The 21,868-nt window shown below is 48.0% G+C and overlaps 1 protein-coding gene across 6 annotated transcripts in view; it reads right to left on the minus strand.

Annotated features, from left to right (window-relative positions):
• Positions 1-21,868, minus strand: part of Tiam2 (TIAM Rac1 associated GEF 2) — a 204,525-nt gene that overhangs the window by 12,502 nt on the left and 170,155 nt on the right. For 5 of the 6 annotated variants that reach the window (XM_076926716.1, XM_076926717.1, XM_076926720.1 and 2 more), the window contains one exon: positions 2,445-2,624. In XM_076926716.1, the coding sequence (XP_076782831.1) occupies positions 2,445-2,624 (180 nt within the window). Of the gene's footprint in view, positions 1-2,444; positions 2,625-14,929; positions 14,950-21,868 lie in introns of those variants that run through there. The other variant, XM_076926721.1, reaches the window with a different exon arrangement.

Consider the following 21,868-nt stretch of genomic DNA (forward strand, 5'->3'; position numbering starts at 1 on the left):
GGAGTTGTGACTTCAGGCTGAAACCAGCAGAATTTCCATCTCATGTGTCAGGTGCAAGTGCACCAACATTGAGGAACAGAGTTGTTTACAACCTAGGCCACACTGGAGTCTCTACTGTTCTAGTCATTCAGAGAACACAACGGTGGAAATAATTACATAACCCACTAAAGTTTACATTTAAGAACCTGAAGCCAAAAACAATGTACCTTTTTAGTGACAGAAAAGACTTTTTGAGGGTTTCATTCATTCTAAAAAATCAGGACTCAGACATCTAGAACTAGTTGACTACTATGCAGACTCACTATATAGACCAGGCTAACCTTGAACTCACAGAGCTCTGCCAGCCTCTAACCCCCTCCTGACTCCCCAGCTCTGCAAGGGAGAAGTCTTAGAAACCAGAGAGCTGTGTGAAGCCCAGAGTGTCCTAGAGCCTAACTAGTGACTGGCATGAGAGCAAACCAACACTTCTGGTTCTTCACAATAAAAAACCTCCATGCATTCCCTCTCTCCCTCCCTCCTTGCCTCCATCCCTCCGTCCTCCATCCTTACTTTCCCTCCTCTCCATGTCCGCAACAACCTGGGAATGTGAGGAGGGAAGGTGACTGTGAGTTACCAGATCAAATCTCAGGGACACACAAATGTGGAAAATTTCAAGGTGCATGCAGATTTGGAGTTAGATCCAAGCAGGACAACGAAGAAAATCCTGTGTTAAGTCAGCAACAAGTAATGAAGGAATAGTAGGGGGCGCTGTGAACTGTAAGTCTGCACTGAACACTGGTTATTTTGTCAGACACAGTCACTCCTGCCCAGGCTAATGCCACTTGCCCAGAGGACTTGCTGCACAGCAGGTGCTGGTCATGATCCCCGCTGAGCTTGAAGTGGCAAAGAGCCTCTGTGCCTGGAGCCCTATAAAAACAAACAGCAGGGTTCCTGCAGGGAAGGGAGAGTCCGTCCTTCCTCACCTACCTGCTCACCCATCTACCTCAGTAGCCTAACCATTGCTGGAAATGGTCCTGCTGGTACAGTGTACTCCAAAAGGGGGATGGTGACCAAAGGGAATCCATTTTGTTCCGGACTCTGCCCTGGACACAGAGGTTCTATGATGCTGCTCAAATGTCAGATGACTCTGGTACCTCAAGCACTCACAGATCCCAGAGCTGCTTGAACAAGGTTGCTGGGTCACTGAAGAAGCTCTGAGCTCCCTGAAGTCCCTCCCTTCCACAGGATATGGGACAAGGCATACTGGAAAGTGAAGCCAAAAAAATCTCTCTAGCTTTTCTTTCTCTCGCGCGGAACAATACAGGAGATGCTGGGGCTAGCGATGAATAAGATTTCTGAGAAAGTATTGGGAAACAGCAGCCGCAGCACGCTAAGCTCGAATCTGCCTTTGGTGGTTGGTTTGGTTTGGTTTGTTTCTAGAGTAGTCTAGTATAGCCCAGACGGGCCTCAAACTCGTTATGTAGCTGAAGGTGACTGCTCCTGATCTTCCTTCCTCTGCTTCCAGAGTGCTGGGATTACAATCATGCACCACCATATCCGGTTCAGCAGTCTCAAACCAGGGCTTTGTCCATGTTTGGGAGCACCGTACCTACCAAGCACATTCCCAGTTCCTTGGCTCTCTTTTGTACAGAAAAGAATAACAGCCACATGTGTGTCAATGTGTAACTCGTGGACTTAACAGACGTAAGAATTTCTGGAAGACCGGTGACAAGCGCAGGGACCAACAAGGAAGTTGGAGAGGCCCTTCCAAAGGACCTGCAGCAGCACTACAAGCCAGCCCAGGCCTGGACTCCCAGCCACTGTCCTGGGTCATGCCCTTCCAGAGACTGACAAGTGGAGCGAGCTTAAGATAGCCCCAAAGCATCAGCAAGTGCCTAAGGCAAAGAATGCGGTATTTCCGATCTTCCATGTTAACAGAAAGTTTCTCAAATCACTAACTAGGGGGCTGGCTGATCAGATAAATGAATTCAGTGGGTACCCAAGACCATGGTAGCTATGCCTTTGTCATGGCATGATAAAGTGCTTCCGTTCTGCAGAGGGCTTCCCATGGATAGGGCTGACCACTTGGATTCTGAGAACCTATATCCAGGGCCCCTAGGGTAGAGGTTGCTCCCCAGCTCCTCATAACCCGAAAGCGATCTCTACTCTTCTTGCTGAAGCAGTGTAGACTCCATTCCCGCAGACTGCAAATAATGAACTCCAACATCTGTTTCCATAGTGAAAGCTGCCTTGGCAACAAAAGGAGCTAAGAACCCAATTTTTTTGGAGTCTTCTAAGTTCTTTTACCCACTCAACCTGCCCTCTCTTCCCTGCAGCAGTGTACCTCAAGGAGCACACGTCTACCTCCTGAGTGGCAGATGTCCCAGGCAGAGGCCATCTCAGACCTCTGCCAGAGCGACATCATCATGGACAAAGGGGCGTGCATGCCCACCACTTCCCATTACCTTCACATAAGACTTCTCCGTGTCAACAAGCTCCTGGATGACTTTCCGGAGGCGGTCTGCGTCCGAGAGGTGCCGAGCCAGAGGCCTGGGAGGCGGGTCATGGCTCTCTGTTGGTGCTTCCATACTGTTGGCGTGGGTGCCGTTCAAGCCCCTGCAGAGCTCCGCAATCTGCTCAGCACTCTGAGAGATGACAAGAGAGGCGAGGTCATGCTCAGGACACTGCTTGCCAGCATTGGGTGTGCACCTCACCTGGAACACCAAGTGTTTTCATCTACACCAAGCACATGATCAGGCGTCTCACAAAGACGCAGGTCTAGGGTCAATAGCTTCACTCACTTCGGACTACTCTCACTATCCCCCATCTGTAGTGTTCCCCATCACTATACAGCATCCCTCACTAGCACAAGAGATGCGCATGCATCTTTAGCACTAAAATCGGAGCGTTGGGAATGAGGCTAGCTACTAAAGTTGGGGTTGCTCTAAAAACCCAGACATTGACCAGACATTGAGGAGGCAGACTCACTGAATCCATCCTGTCCTCAGCACTCGGCCGAACCAGCTTTCCGTCTCCCAGTCTGGGAAGCTCAGACATGCTGCGGTACAGTGCAATTTCAGGATGGCTTGGTCCCAGTCTGCCTCAGGTTCTGCCCTCAGATCTAACTATTTAGCCTGAGCCACATAGCAGTTATAAAGGAAGACGCTCAAGCTGGCTATGCATATGCCAGGATAGAATAGAAGGTGAGACACGAATCGCATGCCTCAGAAAAACATGCCGCTCTGGCCCACCATCCTTTTCTGTTCCAGCTCCTCTGCCTCCCAACATAGTGTCTTCATTTGGTAGAAAAACAGAATCAAGACAAAAACCTCAATAGTAATCCCCTGCCTGCCCTTGCTATCCATTTCACTGAGTACCGACCAACCCTGCTCAGTCTCCAAAGAAGTGGAGGGTAGTTGCCGCCCAAGTAAAGAGGACCTGCCAAGGTTAGAAACATCAAAGTGCAGACTGGGACGGTCTGGAAACCAGCAAGAAGATGAGTAAAGGAAATGGAAAATGCAGACACACAGATGGGAAGACCACCCTGGAATAGAAAGTCATGGAAAATCAGCGAAGACTCTATAATGTGGTCCTAAGTGGTGCATGACCCAAGGAAGAACCAGAACCACAGAATGAGCTAATGATGCGGTAGGAAGACAGACCCAGTAATATTCAGAGCCTCACTCAAGCGGCGGTGGCAGCGAGGCTCTGATCTACTGCTTTCCCTTGTAATGAATCCTGGTTTGTAACATGGGATGAGTTGAAGGAGACATGTTGCTTACAACTGTTCATGCAGACTTCAAAAGAGTTTGCTTCAGAACAGTTCAAGCAGATAAACAATTCTCCTTGAACATACACACTTCTCCTTGTTTGTATTTTTAAATCTGAACATGAATATTTCTGGCATTGCCTGTCCAAAGATGTATATAAAATTCAATAGGAAAACAGATACAGAAAGGCCTGGGGCATCGTTCAACTGAAAGAATGCTCTCCTAGGATGCAGCAGATTTCCCAGGTCCGATACCAAGCACCATACAAGCCAACTTTGCGCATGGCAGTGCACATCTGTAATCCCAGCATTCAGGAGGCAGAGACAGGTCGATCGGAAGCTAAAAGTCATCTTCAACTGCACAGCAAGTTTGAGGCCTGCCTGAGCTAATTCAGACCCTGCCCCCTGCCCCCTGCCCCCTGCCCCCTGCCCCCTGCCCCCTGCCCCTCCCCCCGCCCCCGGCCCCGGCCCCGCCCCCCGCCCCGCCCCCCCGCCCCCCGCCCCCGCCCCCGCCCCCCCCCCCCCCCCCGCCCCCCCCCCCCGGCCGCCCCCCGGCCCCCCCCCCCCGCCCCCCGCCCCCCCGCCCCCCGCCCCCCCGCCCCCCGCCCCCCGCCCCCCGCCCCCCGCCCCCCGCCCCCCGCCCCCCGCCCCCCGCCCCCCGCCCCCCGCCCCCCGCCCCCCGCCCCCCGCCCCCCGCCCCCCGCCCCCTGCCCCCTGCCCCCTGCCCCCTGCCAAAAAGATATGGATGTGAAGGCTTTGGAACACAACTATGTTCTCCAAATGCCCCATATCATCAGATTTTATGAACTGTTTTGGAAGCTACACCACCATTCATCACATCCTAACGGCACAAGCTCACAGGGAAGTGCAACCAAAAGGTGGCAGCCTTTCTCTTCCAGGACCTGAGGAGCTTGAGAGAATGCAACTAAGACACTCAGACTCCTGCCTTCCTCCTCCTCACAGATGGTCCTCAGCCTCACATTAGTTTTTAGCCAAACATGGTGCCATCCTGAACCAGAGCCCCTGGAGCCCCATCACAGGTGGGGGTTATGGATGCTTGGTTTGGATTTGGGTTTGTGAGACAAGGTCTTACTATAGAGGCTGGGCTGGCCAGCAACTTGCTAAATAGACCAGGTTTGCTCAGAACTTGAAGCACTCTCTCTTGTCTGTACCTCCCAAGTGCAGAGAATACAGGTGTATGCCACTCTGCCCCTCTGTGGGGTTGTTGAGACAGGGTCACCCTATGTATCCCTGTGGGACTTTGCATTTGAGATCCTCCTACCTTGCCCTCCCAAATGTTTGGATTATAAGGATGTACCACCATGTCCAATGCCATGGATATACCAAGTGATGCTGAGGTATAGCCTTCAAGAGAAGAACTGTTGGTCTGACCATCAGGACAGCTACACCTCCCCGGGTTTCCCAAGACTGGCATTGGCTCCAGCTTATCACCTTTTCCCAGGATGGAAACAGAAGATGCATAGACTATGTTTACCTGCAGAAAAAGCACACTGGCAGAATCCCACCCAAACAGACGATGGCCCTGGTTCTAGGCCTAGACTTCTACTGGCTACTAAAAGTCCCATGATAATTACAGGCTCTAAAACTTACTTGAAAACTCTATTCTGAGATTTGCACCACAAACTCAGACAATTCAGTTTCTGTAGTCCTGAGAGCTAATAGTCTCCAGAGCTGCGGAATCTATATTAAGCTTGCATATACCGCACAAAATAAGAGCTGACAAAAACGCACCCCAAGTTAAGTGGCATCTGGTGAGATTACAGCTTTGCCTTGCTGGGATGTCAAAAATCACACCTAACAATGCAGTGTTAAAATAACCAGCCCTCAAAAATAAAATATCTTGCCATTTTGGAAATTCGGAATTCATTTTAAAAACACTTCTCATAGGATTGTGTTCCAAAGAGTGAATGTTAGCTGGATTATTTCAATGGCAAATTTACTCGTCACGGTACCACAATTAAGTGTTCAAGCGCTGCACAGATGCCTATTGTACACTTAACAGTTTAAGCCAAGGCCTAAAGGGGGCTTCAAGGATCACGAGGGGGCAGGGCTCATAGACTTGATGACAAATGTTTTTAAAGATGCGTGTGAAAGCTTCTCGTGGATGCAGGTCACTTCCTCTCTATCTACCCATGATAATAAGCATCAGACAGTAAAAGGCCACAGTCTGTGTGAGTACAGTTAAGTCACTTAGAAGCAGTGACATTTGTGAGCAGTCTTGCCTATCTGACAGATGACCGAACCCTTCACCCTGTGGATCCAGGAGGAGAGGAAACATGTGTTTGCCTAGTATCTGCACCACACCACACTTAGCAGATCCTCCTCACTGAGCACGCCAGCCTCTCGACTTTGGCACAGCCAACTGATGCTTTGTAGATGATGACAAGCTTTTCACAGCACTGGCCACCCATATTCAACCCAGGATGGGCAGAGAGAACCTGTCCTTCCGGTTGTCTCTGCCTACCAAAGGGTCTGGGCTCTCCTGGCCCAGGTGACAGAAAGGTGCAACATGGCTGCTTCAAGTGGTGAATGCAAGAAACACCTTTGCACATACCATTTCGGGGGACAATGGGGAAGTCTGTCAGGCCATCCAGACCTCAGCCCTAAGGACGCTGCTTTAAAAACAAAAGGTGTGGCTCCAAGTTGGAGGTAGGTATGTATGAAGGCTCCGATACCCAACAGTGCAGAGCAGTGGGCATGGTGAGCAGAGAGCACTGGCCTGCTGAGGTTGGAGCCAATTCTTCTGGTTTTCGGTGTGTAGCTGGTCATGCTGAACCTCGGGGTTTTCAAGAGGACAGACAGAAAACATTCACTTTGTGAATCTCTTAGAAAGAATAAATAAAAATTTTTCCCTTCAAAACTGTCTGGAAAGGTAAAATATGGACACTTTCCTCCCCCGACCCCGATACAAAATGTTCTTTCAAGTTTTTGCTTTATCATGGTAGTACACAACCAAGAACCTAACACTGGAAAGTCCTGGGCAAGGGGATTGCAACACAAAGGCTAGCCTGGGCTACATATTGAGGCCTTGTCTCCAAACATATCAATTTAAGATGGTCAGGTGTTTACTCTGAGCCACCAAGTTTGATCCCCACTTGAAAAAAAAAAAATTTCATCTCATTTACACACAAGGCCTGACTCCCTGAGGAACTCTAAATCCAGACAGATGCCTAGGCAGAGTTAGACTGGGTTTTGTTTCAATGTGTGGATGAGGCACCTTCTGCCTCCCCATAAAAAGAGACAGTATGTCTATTCTCAAGAAGCTCAGAAAAGCATTTGGGGGGAATGGCACCAAAGCTGCCTACAGTGAGCAAGCATCTAACGTCAGACACTCTTTGGAGGAAAAAGGACAGAGTCTTGCTCAAACCAAGTTCAAAGCTACCCTATCACCCTCCTAAGCCAGACAGCCAGACACTTTTCATCAGAAAATACCAGAACAGCTTCCCTGTCACTTGGTTTGCAAAACCCCCAGATCACAAAACAGCTCTAATAGTTGCAATGTTCCTACTTGAAGACATACCCTGACTGGGCTTTTTTTTTTTTTTTTTTTTCAGTTTCTTGAGGGCTTTGGAACCTTAAAAATAACTGCTGTGGGTTAAAGTACCTCCTGTTGCGCTGGTCAAAAGCCCCCCCCCCCCCCCCCCCCACACACACCTGCTAACATAACTAAGCTATGGCTTCTTCTTGATCCATGTACAACAGCGCCCCTATCCTCGGCTCGAGGTACGGCAAGCTATTTTTGCCTGCGTGGCTTGAGCTCAAAAACATTCCCAGCCAATAAAACGAGATCCAAACGTGCTGGATAATGAGGTAATATTTCATATGGAAGCAACCAAAAGAGAAATGTCAGTGTATGCTTCTTCTGAGCTCCCAGCCTATAGTCAAAGCTTGGGGGTGGGTATCAGTAGCAGACGTAACCAGTACGCCGACCCCTCAAATGCTATTCTGTTGTTGGGGTGACCGGTCACCTTGTTAACAATCTGGCTGAAATGAAAACATAAAGAGAAGATACACAGGGCTCTCATTCTGACTCGTATTGAGACAATGCACCCTAAAGAAATGAGGCGTTTCCCCCAGGAACTTTATGATGGGAGGAGGAAAGGGCTACCAGACAGACGGGCGACTTGTCTCCCTCAAAGAAACTTCACAGTTGTAAGACCTTGTCAGACTGAAACCTAGATAAAGATGGGTCGGTGGTACGTGGGACCACACCCTGACCAGGACTGTTTAGATACACATTTAAGCTCTGGTCTCTTCAGGCCTGAAAGACAGACTTGAGGGGCTCATTAGATCCCTTGTCTCTCTTCCCCACATGGCAACATTGAGTAGATCTCCTTCTTCTGCTCTCCACTATTCATTTAGCTCTTTTAATCAGCTTATCGAGAGCTGCTGGCCGGGCCTGACTTGGAGCACAGGGTACGCACACCTGCCTCCTCCACCTCAACTCTGACAGCAATAGCACAAGCCTCCCACAGTTAGCAGCTTTATTCTAGGCCGCTGGCCTAAACCCCAGTCAAATCTGCATAGGGACCACAAGGCTTCTCAATGCTCCAGTCTCTCAGGCAGAAGAATCAGGTTGATGAGACTTCTACTTTTAAAATTCATACGAGCATTCCTGGCCTGTTGGTGATGATTGAGGTTAAGGATGGCCCAGCTCAGGCAAGGTGTGCAGGCAGGGTATGGTTAGTGTGCTCCACGGTCTCTTTATAAAATATATATATATATTTTTTTTTTTTTTTTTTTTTTTTTTTTTCCACTGTCTAGAAGCCATGAGGAGGCTGTGTTCCCGAGCAAGCTCAGGGTAACCACGGTGTCAGCTGTCACTTCTAGCAAACTAGTTAAGTCAGAAAAGTTTGCCTTCTGGGGAAAAGACGATTAAAAAGTACAAAGACCTTTCCCTCAACTCACTCTGTGCTTCATCACTCATGTCTCTAGCTTACAGAACGAGCTAATGTTACCAACGTGACTGACATACACAGTAGATCTGGAGCCACAAGCTGACAGGAGACTGCCCCAGAAAGGCTAGTGGCATCTGAATCAGGAGGAGCACCCCCAGACTCCCCCCCCCCAAGCAAGGTTAAAGGACTAAATTACATTTTACATGAAGCTCTTGGAGGCAGCTAGCGAGCCTACAGACAACATGGGGATACCTCAGCAGGATGGGCTGAGTTGACCAGTCATCTCTGTCAAACCATTTGTCTTATGGCAGTAACAGTGAAACCCCAGGCAAGCCTGGGCATGGATCTCTGATGGGAGAGTGTATTACAAAGCATGCAGAAAGCCCTAGGTTCGATCCCCAATACCCCATAAACCAGGTATGCTGGCCCACACCTGTTATCCAAGCAACTCCAGAGGGGGTGGCAGCTGAATCAGAGGTTCAAGGTCATTGTTCTGGCAAGTTCGGTGCCAGCCTGGGCTACATAAAGCCCTGCCTAAATAAAGAAGAAACAACTCCAGAGAATGACATTCTCATCTTCAACAAAGAGATCAAACAACAAATGGAATACATCAAACTGCCTGCTTTTCCCCTGCTTGACCAGAGCTCTGGGTACAACGGGGCAAAAAGAGATGGTAAACTGTGAAATTAACAATCAAATTAATTACAGTATGTAAATGCAATGCAAGTCACAGAAGTTACCTGTGATGGAAGACAACTCTACTATACAAAGGAGGACAGGATCTGCTAGTAAGAAAAAGAGGCCTATGGTTTTTAAAGTATATATATATATATATATATATATATATATATATATATATTTCCTATGTATTAATATGCATGAGATTTTTATAGAATGGAATGTGTGCATGAATATATGTATATGTGTATGTATATAATATGCAGTGTTTAACACTGCATTTCAAGTTATTTTAATTTTCATCTTTCAGCTTATCTGAATTATCTCATTTTTATAGTAGTGAAATTTTTAATTTTTCTCTAAATAGAATCATTTCCTGTTATTTTACAAAAAAAAAAAAAAAAACTGATTCAAGGTAAAAGAGGCTCCACAAGACGTTTGATTTGCAAAAAGAGGTCTGATTCTTGGGTCTGACTCACTCTCCCCTCACAGGGCCTTAGATGCGGCCAGAAAGGCATCCCAGCATGACTTGTGGAAATGACAGAGGACACTCTCCTGGATAGATGGGGCCAAGAGCATGATCACAGAACTGTGACTGCAGATAAATAAAGGTGATGCCAGTAAGTCTAACATGGGATGCGGGGGTGTGGACTCTGCAGGAACTGGGGGCCAGTGTGGGGATGGGGGTGGTGAGCTTGAGACAGGTCACACAGGTGGACACGAGAAGAAAGAGGCAGGGCCTCTCTTTGCCCAGATTGTGATCACTAAGTATGGGGAACATGAAGTAGTGACCTTTATACCAGGGAGAGGAAGTCATGGAATAGCAGTTATAAGCAGAGGCACTCCCTGACCCAGAGGTTTACAGTCTTGGTATAGTATGCCAGGCAATTGGTACCTGCCACCAACAGGGCACCTGTCCAGGACAGCAAGGCAAAGGCCTGGGTACATCCTAAAGACTGACCCTCCTGGTCTCTCCCCTTCTTTCCTCAAGTTTGCAGCCAGAACCCAAAGTTTCTGGCTCCTTGGGCTCCCTCAAACAAATGCCTCTTTTAAGGTAGGTGATTCACATACACACAGGCTGTGGAGTTAAAACCCTGGCACGGCAGGCACCTAAGTGACCTTAGCCAACTTCTCCCTGACTCAGTTCCTGTCTGTGAAGATCACATACTGGGTGACTTGGAGGACCCAATGAGAGCGAAATGTGTATGAATAACTCACCAAGTACAAGGGCCCAGTACAGCCTAGGCTCAGTAAAAGCTACTGCCCAGCAAACTGCTGTTTTCTTTTATAATCCGTGCGTGCTGCACATACTCACAAGTACATGCACACATGTGTAAATGACATGAATGCAAGGTCAGAGGACAACCTTGAGTGTCAGTCCTCAGCCGCCATCTTATCTGATACACAGTCTCTTGGTTTGTTTGGGTCTGTTGTTGTTGTTTTGGGTTGTTTGGTTGTTTGGTTGGTTGGTTTTTTCCTGACGCATACCACAGATTACCTGCCTCATGAACTCCTAGGAATTCTGCTTCCTGTCTTTCGGTACAAGCCCTGGGTTACAGACATGCAGTACCACGTCTGGCTTTACATATGTACTGGGGATTTGAACTCAGGTCCTGGGGCTCCAATAGAAAATGCTTTTCCAGTGGGCAGAGCCATCTCTGGAGTCTAACGTCTCAACTTCTTTTATTTTCAAAATTAGGAAAGGATATCTTTTCTCTGGCTGCCCCAAAGGGTGAGCCAAAGCAGTCTAATTTCATCAGAATTTTTCTGTGAAGCTCCTCCTCTGGCTACACCTAATGGTGACTAAGACATGGCGACCCACAACATCTCAAACAGGAGTGGCTAGAGCCATGGGAGAAATATGGAGGAGGCATTCGGAGGACGGCTGGGCAGGAATGTTGCAACTGCAGTGGGTATCAGAACAGGGCAAAGTAAAATTGGCCCGTGTGAGGGAGGACACATGCAACCATGGAAGTGGTCATGGGAAGGCAGCCTAGGGAACTTGGGGACACATTCTGAGAAGGTAGAAGAAGCCAAGATAGCACTTAGTTGTCTAGGTCCCCAGAGAAGAGGGAGGACGGCAGTGTGTCCCAAGGGAAGAGGCACCTCAGCTGCCTCCACATGGCTTCCCACACTCCTGGGACAAGAACAGCCCAGCAGCTCCTGGTAACAGGAGAAGTGCCAAGGCTGCTTGTGTCCTCATTGCCTGCCTTCTGCCTGGTTTCCTTATTTAACAGCAGTCTGGTCAGGATTCAGGAATAAAGAAGAGAAGATCCCTCTGCCAAGGACCTTTCAAAGAGGAAAGCAGCCGTTCAATATAGCCAAGCACCTCTTCCCCTTAAAACACTGTTTGGATGCTACAGAAGCTTCAGAGGATGGCTAGTCTATCAGTGTCTCCTGGCTTGGTACTGGATTTCTCTACCCGATGTGCTCATGTGGAAAGAGATGGCTTCTTGGTGCCAACACAACACCCATGGCAAGAGACTTCCATAATCCTACTCTAGAACAACTAATTAAAAAAGGACCACTCGAGAGAGAAGAGGTCACCAAATTGTGTCCTGTGGGTCGAATCCAGCCTGCTGGCTATTATTATCAATAAAGTTTTATTGGAATTCAGCCGAACGCATTCACCTCTGTTCTGCGTTGCTTAAGCTGGAACCCCACCACTCAACAAGAGTCACTATCAGCATCACTGGCAACATAGTGGCAACTGTGTGGCAAATTTATCCTACAAAGACTCCTGGCAAGTGGCATAGCAGAGCCCCCGAGAGGGCCCCCACCACAGCGAGACACTCCTCTTGTAGAGCCCTGGCTGTGGAGTGGTGCTATCTTCCCCACTCCCAAGGTTGGGGGGCGGGGGGCAATAAAGCAAAAGCTCTGTGTTCAGAGTTCCTTAATGAAGACCTGTTCCTCTGGCGATGGGGCTTTAGGTTATTTTGGATTCCGACAGATCTGTAGGTTATTTTGGTTCCGTGCAATGTGACTCTACACAAAGACGGCACACATGGGAAATATAACGGTTCACAGGAGCGCAGTCAGACAGAAAGCAAAGCAACATACGGAACAGCAATTACTGACGGGAACGCTGGAATTGCTGTTACAATAGCCTCCACCCCAGGCAGACACTCATTCCCCAGAGTGGACACTTAGCTTCTGGTGCATTGTCTGACCAGCTCTGCAAAGAGCATCATGTTTTGCCCCACCCCCAATACTGCTGTACTTCTGTGCCCCAAATATATTTTAAGTGGCTATTTTTACAAAGGTGCCATTACTCTATGTCAGTGTCATTATAGACTTCAAGCCATCAGCCTATGGCTGCTCAGACGGAAACACCTGTAATGGATACTGAACAGGCCAAGACTTACAAGCCCTCCCTACCCTGCATTTCAAATTATTTTAACAACTAGTGAAAAAATTTCATTCTAGATCTATGAGATAGATTCTTTCCAACGAAAATTAAAAGGAAAAGAAACCAAAAAGTTGTCTGTGTAACCTTGAAGTTTAAGGTAAATTACCGAATGGTCGCACCCACAGTTCTAGCAAAAACCAGACCCAAATTTTACACATGCCACTTAAGCATGTGTTTGCCCCTAGGTACTAAAATCCTTGCTGGGCAGAATTGGTATTATGGGAAAAATCCCCTTTAAAACCTGACAGAAACAGTCTTAATGTTGGCTTTCTCAATGACCAACTGCCTATGACATATTAGCCTGTTAAGGAATGGCTAATATCTCAACTTCTGCCTGCTCAGAGGGCTATAATAAGAATTTGATAGGGTTGTAGAGAAAACTGGTCTTCTGTGAGGCGAGGTGTTTGCAGTCATAATGGGGCTGAACACACAGCTCCATTGGTAAAGTGCTTACGTAACAAACATAACTCTCGGGCTCAGTTCTCAGTGTGACATTAAACCCAGCATGGTGGTACACACCTGTAACTCCAGCACTCGTCTGCGATGCACTCAGGAAGTGGAGGCAGGAGGATCACCCTCAGTTACACAGTGAGTTCAAGGCCAGCCTAGAATACATAAAACTGTCTCAAAAAAAAAAAAAAAAAAAAAAAAAAAGAGTTCATAGCCTATGCATAGAGATAATAGCTGACATCTTGCTCAAGTCCCTTTACAATTAATGCCATTTACACACACGGGCCTACTTTAATTTCACCTCTCAGCCATGAGCCTGTAGGGAAGTAAGGTACTCTTTATAAGTACTTGAAAGTGGCAAGGAGGGGAAGGAGACCATGTGGTTTTCCCAAAGTCCAGTGAAGACTTAAAAAAGCTCTGGCACTTCTGGCCCATCTGTCTGTCTCCCTCACACAACAGCAAATCCGGACGCCGCTACCTCATGTACTTTCTAATTCGTTGCAGAAGGAGATAAACAACTCTCCTCACTGCTCCAATCCATCCTTTATGTCCACTTTCCAAGGGCAAGATAAATGTACTTCTGGGGATAAATGTGTCCCTTGGGTGTGGGACACACAGAAATGACAGAAATGCTCACCAATAGACATCGGGCACAACAGTTACAATGCTCGACCTGTTCCTAGATGTTCTCTGTAAGCCAGCCTGGGGCAGGAAGCCAGAAGCACAGGTTCTGGTTTGGTGGTATAAGGGGGGTCCCTTTATTGCCTGGAGCTGCTGCAGACCGACTGTGAATTCTTAGAAGTCTGGGTTATTTGGATGCTGTCATCTACAGACTCATGCTCCCACTTAGAAGGAAAGCCATTACAGATGCTTAGCAAGTGCAAGGCAGTGGGTAGGGGCATGGCCAAGCCTGATGGGCATTGTATGACTTCCCACCACAGTGCCAGGAAGCAGTCTGTTTTCTCCTCGGGCAAGGTCCTGTTGTAACTCCTCCAGCCGCTGGGCTGACGTCCACTGTGCAACCCCTCTCTAGATTTCATGGACCCAGTAACCCAGTCACTCAAGAAGAGTGAGACAGAGCCAGGAAGAGGGAACCCAGGATCAGAATTTGACTGAAGCCATCCCCAACACACACACACACACACCCTTCCAGAGGCCCTAACTTGTTCTACTAACAGTACCTGAAAAGAAAGCTTGGAACCTGATTTCAGAAACAGCCTTTGAGAAGTAAAGTCCTAAGTGGGTAAACTATTAAATTGTTTGTTCCCCTTTGGGCAACCTTAAGTAGGCTTGCTATGTGCTCGGGCTGTTGTCTCCAGTGGGCACACATACAACCTGATGACACTTGAGTTGTTTTAGTAACACTGTTTAGAAATGCAGTGGTCACCCCTGTTCATTCACTCCACACTCCCCTCCGACAATCACGTGAGGATCAGTATTCACTGCACATGACGCTTAGACTTTATATAAACCAGCTTTCACATCCTGATGCGGACCACAGGAGCAAAATGGAGAGGCAGACCTGCAACTGTCACCATCACTCTTTTCAACAAATACCTCTGTCGTTTCAAGCGCCATTTCCTTGGGTTGAGAAGAATGCCATGAAAACAAACAAACAAACCAGCAAAGATATGGACAGACAAGCAAGGAGCCCAAGCCTTTAATGACAACATGGCAACTAAATGCTAGCTGACACCTCAGACGGAGACAGTCTTCAAACCTCACCTTGTGTCATGGCTGAATAACCAGAGTTCCGTCTTGATAAATCATTGCTGAAAGAATTGTCAATCCTCAAACAAGTGGACAGAGGCACAGGCTCCCCCGTGACACTGGGGACTGGCCAGGCCAAGGTAGTGGTGAGTTAGTTTCCTCTCAGTCCTTGACCTTATGACAGAACAGACTGGGAAGGGGATAGCTTGCATGTATTCCAAGCCAGCCTGTAAGCTGGCAGCAGGACGACTCTATTCCTGAGGTATATCCATGGTTCCTAAGTAGCTTACCATGAGACCTCCAGCCTGTATAGCCACCAGCTCAGAAGTTCCCAGGCAAATGTCGGCAGTTACTCACTGCCAGGTGGCTTCTGACAAGACTGGAGAACTCAGGTTGCAGCAGAGAGCTGGAGACAGAACTCCCAAAGAGGTGAGTGAGTCAGGGGAGGAGGGTGCACTGCAGATGACTGAGCAATGCACAGGAGACGGAGGTGGGGCAGGAAACAGGCGGATTCAAAGGAGAAAGTGCATTTGAACTGCATGCCCTGGCACAGCGTGCCTTTGTGTGCATGTGTATGTGCGTATGTGATTGTTCGCATGCATGCGTGTGGATGCACACACGCATGTGTGTGTTGAGGCCAGAGGTCAACGTGGGATGTCTTCCTCAGCCTCTCTTCATCTTACTTTTTCAGATAGGGTCTCTCGTTAGACCCCGAGTTCATCAATGTGGCTAGGATGACTGCCTGGCTGGCTAATGAGCTTCAGAGGGACCTGCTGGTCTCTGCCTCCTAACACTGGAATTACAGGGGTATGTTGCCACTTTGAGCTTTGTACATTGCTAGGAACCTGGACTTGGATTCTCATGCTTGCTCAGCCATCATCCCAGGCCCTCAGGATACCTTTAAAATCCAGGACTGGACAGATAGCTCAGCAGTTAAGAATACTGGCTGCTCTTCCAGAGGTCCTGAGTTCAGTTCCCAGCACCCATCACAACCATCTGTAACGGTATCTGATGTCCTCTTCTGGCATGCAGGTATACATGCAGACAGAGCACCCATACATACAACACATAAACAAACAATAATGTAAAGTCTTCTGTGCTCTCCTCTTCCCCATATTAGTAACATACCTGTGTTCTCAGGTCTTCGTGCTACATCACAAACAGTGAGAAACTGAGTTTTCGAAACCAAAATATCCACTCTGTACCCTCAGCAGTTGGGAGATGGCACCCAGGAAGGTCACTGAAGGCAAAAGCCACACTGTGTGCCTGTGAGCAGGGCTCTTGGGTGGGGTTCTCAGCCTCTCCCACCTCAAGTCCCTAGAGCTCCTGACAGCGACAGTTGGGTCTCTCGAGAGCAGAATGCTCGAGGAAATGACAAAATGACCCCAAACAACAGTGCAGACTTTTTTTTTTTTAAAGTATGAGCCGCTGCATCATGGGACCCAAACATTACAAAAAGATGACAAGGTGCTCAGGATAGGGAGAGGCGTGAACACACCCTCACTCAGCCCTCACGATGACCTTTCCATTCCAGCGTTCTGCGTGCAAGCAAGACTGTTGAAATAAGGCATCAAGATGACTGTGCAGACCCCTTAACAGTGGCTCGAGCCTGAGCAGGCCTTTGTGGAGCAGCTTTTAATGAAGGAACCCCCATGATGCCACATCCTCCCCACTCTTGGTAAATATTAAAGATTAGATAACACGCAAGCCACCCAAACAGCAGCAAGCCCAAATTAGACCATAACTCTGCTATTACTCCTTTAGAAGAAAAGGAACAAGAAACAGGCTCGGACTGATCTACTGTGGGGTGGGGAGGGGGGGAAGCACAGCATGAAGCTCTACTCACAGCAGCCTTGGGGGACCACCACTACCTAAGCACCCCTGTGTTGAGTGGATAATTACCACCCTACAACCCACCAGACAGGTGTTTATCTCAGCAACCAGGCCTATAAAAGTTTAGTTGAGGACCAGCGTTTCATAGCTTATTCTTCCCAGATTCACTTCCCCGACCCCTGCACCCTGCCCGCTCAGCCCCATAATTACAGAAAATAAATTGTGATTCCAAGCATCGCTATATGTTGGTGCCAGTGGCATTCGGTAAATGTGCCAATACCGCTCGACCATCAGAGTAATGTATTCTGTTCTCAACCCGATAATTTGTTTGCCATCTGGGTGAGGGGTTATTGTCTAACCCTCTCCTTGTCTTTCAGCTCATGAATGGAGGCAAGTGGAGCATTAACCGCTAGCTTCACCTGGTCTAGCAGACTAGAAAAAGGAAACAAAGTTTAAAGTGCTCCCGGAAAGGAGGAGAGAAGGCTCCGAGGGGGTGGCGCCTGTTGTAGAACCTTAAGGACTTGAGTTCAGGTCTCCAGTCCTCGATCTTAAAGCCAGGTTTTGTGGGCTGCACCTATAATGTAAGCCTTGAAAAGTTAGAGCCCGGAGGATCACTGGAGCGTGCTGGTCAACCAGCCAAACCAAATAGCTATGTTCCACACTCAGTGAGAGACCCCATCTCAAAAACTATAAGGTCGATGGTCACAGAAGATATCCATGGTTGACTTCTGGTCTCCACACACATGTGAACATGCACTTTCGCACATGGACATGGACAGAATGCAGACAAATCCACAGGATTAAACAAACCTGACACTTTTCATATCATCAGCACTTGGTATTGATTCTGAAATGTCAATAATGTAGCATCAGCAGCAAGGCTAACTAACAATTCACGTGCTCAAAGTCAGGGTTAGAAACTCAAGGGTCCTAGCGACTGCAAAGGGGAAACCTATGCACAATGCCGTCATATTGGTGATTCTTGCCACACACCCAGAATTCTATGCCGTTTTAAATACAGGCATAGAAGTGATGTCCTAGAGGTTTCTAGAGCTTTCATCCCATTCTCAAAGATCTGCTCTTAAATACTTTCTAAATAAAGCACCAAGCCACCCAGTCTTCAATCATCATGACCTTAAAACCACCACACACCTTAAAGCAGTGGTTCTCAACCTGTGGGCCATGACCCCACACAAGGGTTTCATGTCAGATATCCTGCATGTCAGACATTTATGTTATGGTTCACAACAGTAGCACGATTACAGTTGTGAAGCAGCAAACAATAATGTTATGGTTGGGGGTCTTTATGGCATCAGGAACTGTATAAGAGAGTTGCAACGTTAGGAAGGCTGAGAACCATTCTCTTAGAGGTTTTAACTTCAGTAAACGCTGTGACGGACCACAGACAACCTGTGCTGATTCCAATCAGACTCTTCTGAGACTTGGTCTCTACTTAGGCAGTTCTCCACACACATGAGGACCAGCAGCAGCAATGTCAGGTAGAGGACTGCCCAAGGTCACACATTCAGGTAGAAGGATGGGCAAGGAGATGTGTCAGCTCAGGGCTGCTCCTCAGACCGATGCAGATGTCTGGTGACTTAGCCAAGGACAAAGGAAGCCATCATCAGCCCAGGACACAGGGCAAAAGCCACCCACACTCCTACGGCATCTACCCTAGATCCAAGTCTCCGCAAGAAGGACCAAGAACCTTTAAGTAGGGTTCAGACTGAGGGGAGGGTTTGACCTGATTCAAATTCTGTACTTCTCTGTCCCAAAGGGAAATTATACTGAGTCCTCCATAACTATTTACCTCCAGCCAGAGTCTAAAAAGGAAACACAGACGCAGAACTGGAAGGTGTGAAGCATGGAAAGAGAGATATAGCCCAGGAAGCTCACCAATCATCCCCGTCTTGACTGTCCTGCACATGTAACCACACAGAAAGCAGACAGCAAGAAATGCAGACCACATGCCTCACTCCACCAACTGTGTTGTCCAGCTACTCTGAATTTAATGCTTCGTTCACCCAGGGAGGATATAAGCATCCGTCTCAGGGTCTCCTCTCAAACGGTCATGGCTCCTGCTGTATCCAGGGAGAGAAAGAAGGAAGAAGCTGCCAGAAAACCAAGGAAATGTGGCCAAGTGAAGGGTGCCCCTTCAGAGAAGCATCTCTGCCCAATCGGGGTCCAATCCTCGGGCTGCTTCAGCCTGGGGCGTCTCTAAGTCACTTTCCTGTTAGTCACCACCCCAGCAGCAAGGAGAGGGCATGTAATTATCCCTTCAGTACTTGGGTGCCTGACAGCCCATTCGTTTCAGAGCCAAGGCTCCACCTGACAAGAGCTGCCCCCAGCCCTGCCCTCCGGGGTGATTCACCCTGCTGCCCTACTGCTCAGTCTCTTTGTGGATTCCCTTTTTGTCCTTCCTCTTCCATCTGTGATTCTGAAGCTGACTTTGAGTAACGACTTTTTTTTCCCCCTTCCGGAAAAATAGAACATCAAGGGAGAATGCAGAGAAGACAAAGATAGCAGAGGTGTGGGGAAGCAGGAAGGATGGTACTGGGTCCTAGACAAAGGATAGAGGGGTATTTGGGGGGCTAGCCTGTTTACAAAGAGTCACACACCCCAAAGATAGAAGGAGAGAGAAGGGAAGAAAGGACTGCCATAATTCCTCCCAAGCTCCCTGAGTCAAGTTATCCCCAGTATCCCCCTCCATGTGAGAACCATTAAAAACCAGCAAAGATATGGGGAGCCTGGACTTCCTAGAGTTGGTATCTGAACCTACAGGCCTACCTTCCCTGTCAGGTCATGTTCTAGAACAGTGAGTGGTTCTTGACCTCCCTCATGTTGTGGTGGCCCCCAACCATAAAATTATTGTCTTTGCTACTTCTCAACTGTAACTTTGCTGTTGTTATGAATCATACTGAAAATATCTGTCCTTTCTGATAGTCTTAGGTGATGCCTGTGAAATGACCTTTGACCCAACAGGGGTCATGACCTATGTGTTGAGAATCACTGTTCTAGAACCTCTGCCTTTCACATGACTCTAGTGCTAGGGCAGCCTTGTATTCAATAACATGGAGAATTGCATGCTGCCTGCCAAACTACATGAAAACTGATAGCCTTGGGGCCACTCACAACCCCAAGCCTCAGTCACCGAGGGAGCTTCACAGACTGCTGAGTATCCATTTGGTGGCCGTCAGTCTCTGTGCATCCCAGCCCCAGCCTGTTCATAGCTGAGCCCCTGATAACAGTGTCTGCTCACATCTCAAGTTTCTTCTGTCCTGATAGATAGATCAGATCCATGGTGACAGGGCTGAGGACAGCTGCAAGAAGTAGGGAGGAAGGCCATGCATAGCAGGACTTCTTCCTGCTTCCCTGCTTCAGACTCTACTGGATTCCCCCCCCACCCCCCCCCCAGGATGAGTGCTAGCCATGTAGAGCTGCTTTCAGAACCACTGGATTTCCACATCTGTATCTCTGGGGTCTCAAGGCCATGCTACAGTTCAGGTCCACTGCCGACTCACTTTGAGCCCTTCCCTGAAACCCTGCACAGGGAAGGGGAAGAAAGCATGATATCTCTCATTCTGCAGAGATCACATGATCCTTGGCGGGACAGAACCCAAGGATGAGCTCTGCATGCCAAACCCCTTGGCCACATATCAGTCCTAATGACCCACTCAGGGCAGACCCAAAAGTGGTGAGCTGAGTGCTAACAGCCTGCAGGTAGGAATGTGGGGTTGGGTAACAGATAGAGAACTATCAAGAGATTGAATGACCTTTCAGGCTCCAGTGAAAACCCAGCAAAGTTGCCTCCAACAAGCCCAATGAATGTGTTATCCGGTCTCTGTCCCAAGCATGTGCAATGGTAAAAGAGAATGCTACCCTGTGTGCTGGAGAGCCAGGTACAAAATTGCAGCAGCCAGCTCCTTCTCCAGCCTGTATTCACCCCACCTCTCGTCCAAGCGGACAGATCTGTGAGACTGGCCAGCAGTGTCTCTCTGGTCTGAGTGACCAGGCACTCATAGCCGGCCCCTTCGAGGAAGAAAGCAGACCAAGAACACCCCTTCTCTACTCAGTGATACCAGCCAATCTGTGACACTACAGCTGAGAAACTTTTACTTCATGGATTATGTCTGCTCTTTATGGAGATAACCAAGAGCTAAGGGAACCCAATCCCCAAAGTCCCTGGTGTCTGATTCTTTACTTCATCCCTGAGAAAAACAAAGCTCAGGAGATTTTGACAACTGACACTAACTCTGAAAAGACTGCTGGGCAGCTAAGGTGTTTAATTCACACACATACACACACACACTTCATTAAGACATTCATATACTTGTATATAACTTCTTATCTGGCACTGAATCTTCCCAGTATCCGCCCCCCCCACACACACCACCACCCACATGATGAAGATGCTAACTAAGACTTGAGATGCTAAGACTTGAGTAGGATGCCCACTTGTAGACCTGTCAGGAGAGGGAGCTTAATCACCTAAAAGCTGTGTGATCTCCCAGGTCACTGATAAATCCTGGCACAACAGGCTACAAACTCAGCTTTCTAAACTAGTCAAGGTTTCTTTGGGGCACAACGCCACCCGAAAGAAAGGGCTGCCTGAAGTAAAAATCATCCTGGGAGTGGCCTCTATGGCAGAAAGGCACACATGAGTCATTTTCCAGGAACAAAGCGAATTGCCCTGCAGATACCATCTCCCTGCCCATTCAAATACGAATTAGTTCAGACAACTTGCATTTAAAAACACGTTTGACTTTAAGACCATGAATATGTCATCCTACCAAAGGCATCTGTGAAGACAGACCACTGTTTATAAATAAATGGTGTTTAGTTTAACTTTCTAACAAAACATCTCAAAACCCAAAAGATCCCGAGGTAATGCTGGAAACCCAAACGTGTGCTCTTAAGGAATGCTGGGAAACAAATCCTGTTCCCTCAAATCTTTTTCTTTGGCTCCCGTTTCTGTGATAGACAATCTCTTAGAGAGCAATTCATCCAAAAAACTTAAAAAGTGGAGCAAAGTGAGTGGGCAGGAGGCAAATATTGAATACAAGTTATGTTCCCCTGGTTACTGGGAGGCTATCCGTCACTGCGCAGTCTTTTCTTCTGTCT

This window comes from Arvicanthis niloticus, chromosome 28, assembly GCF_011762505.2.
Source record: "Arvicanthis niloticus isolate mArvNil1 chromosome 28, mArvNil1.pat.X, whole genome shotgun sequence".
In the NCBI taxonomy this organism is placed as follows: Eukaryota; Metazoa; Chordata; class Mammalia; order Rodentia; family Muridae; genus Arvicanthis; species Arvicanthis niloticus.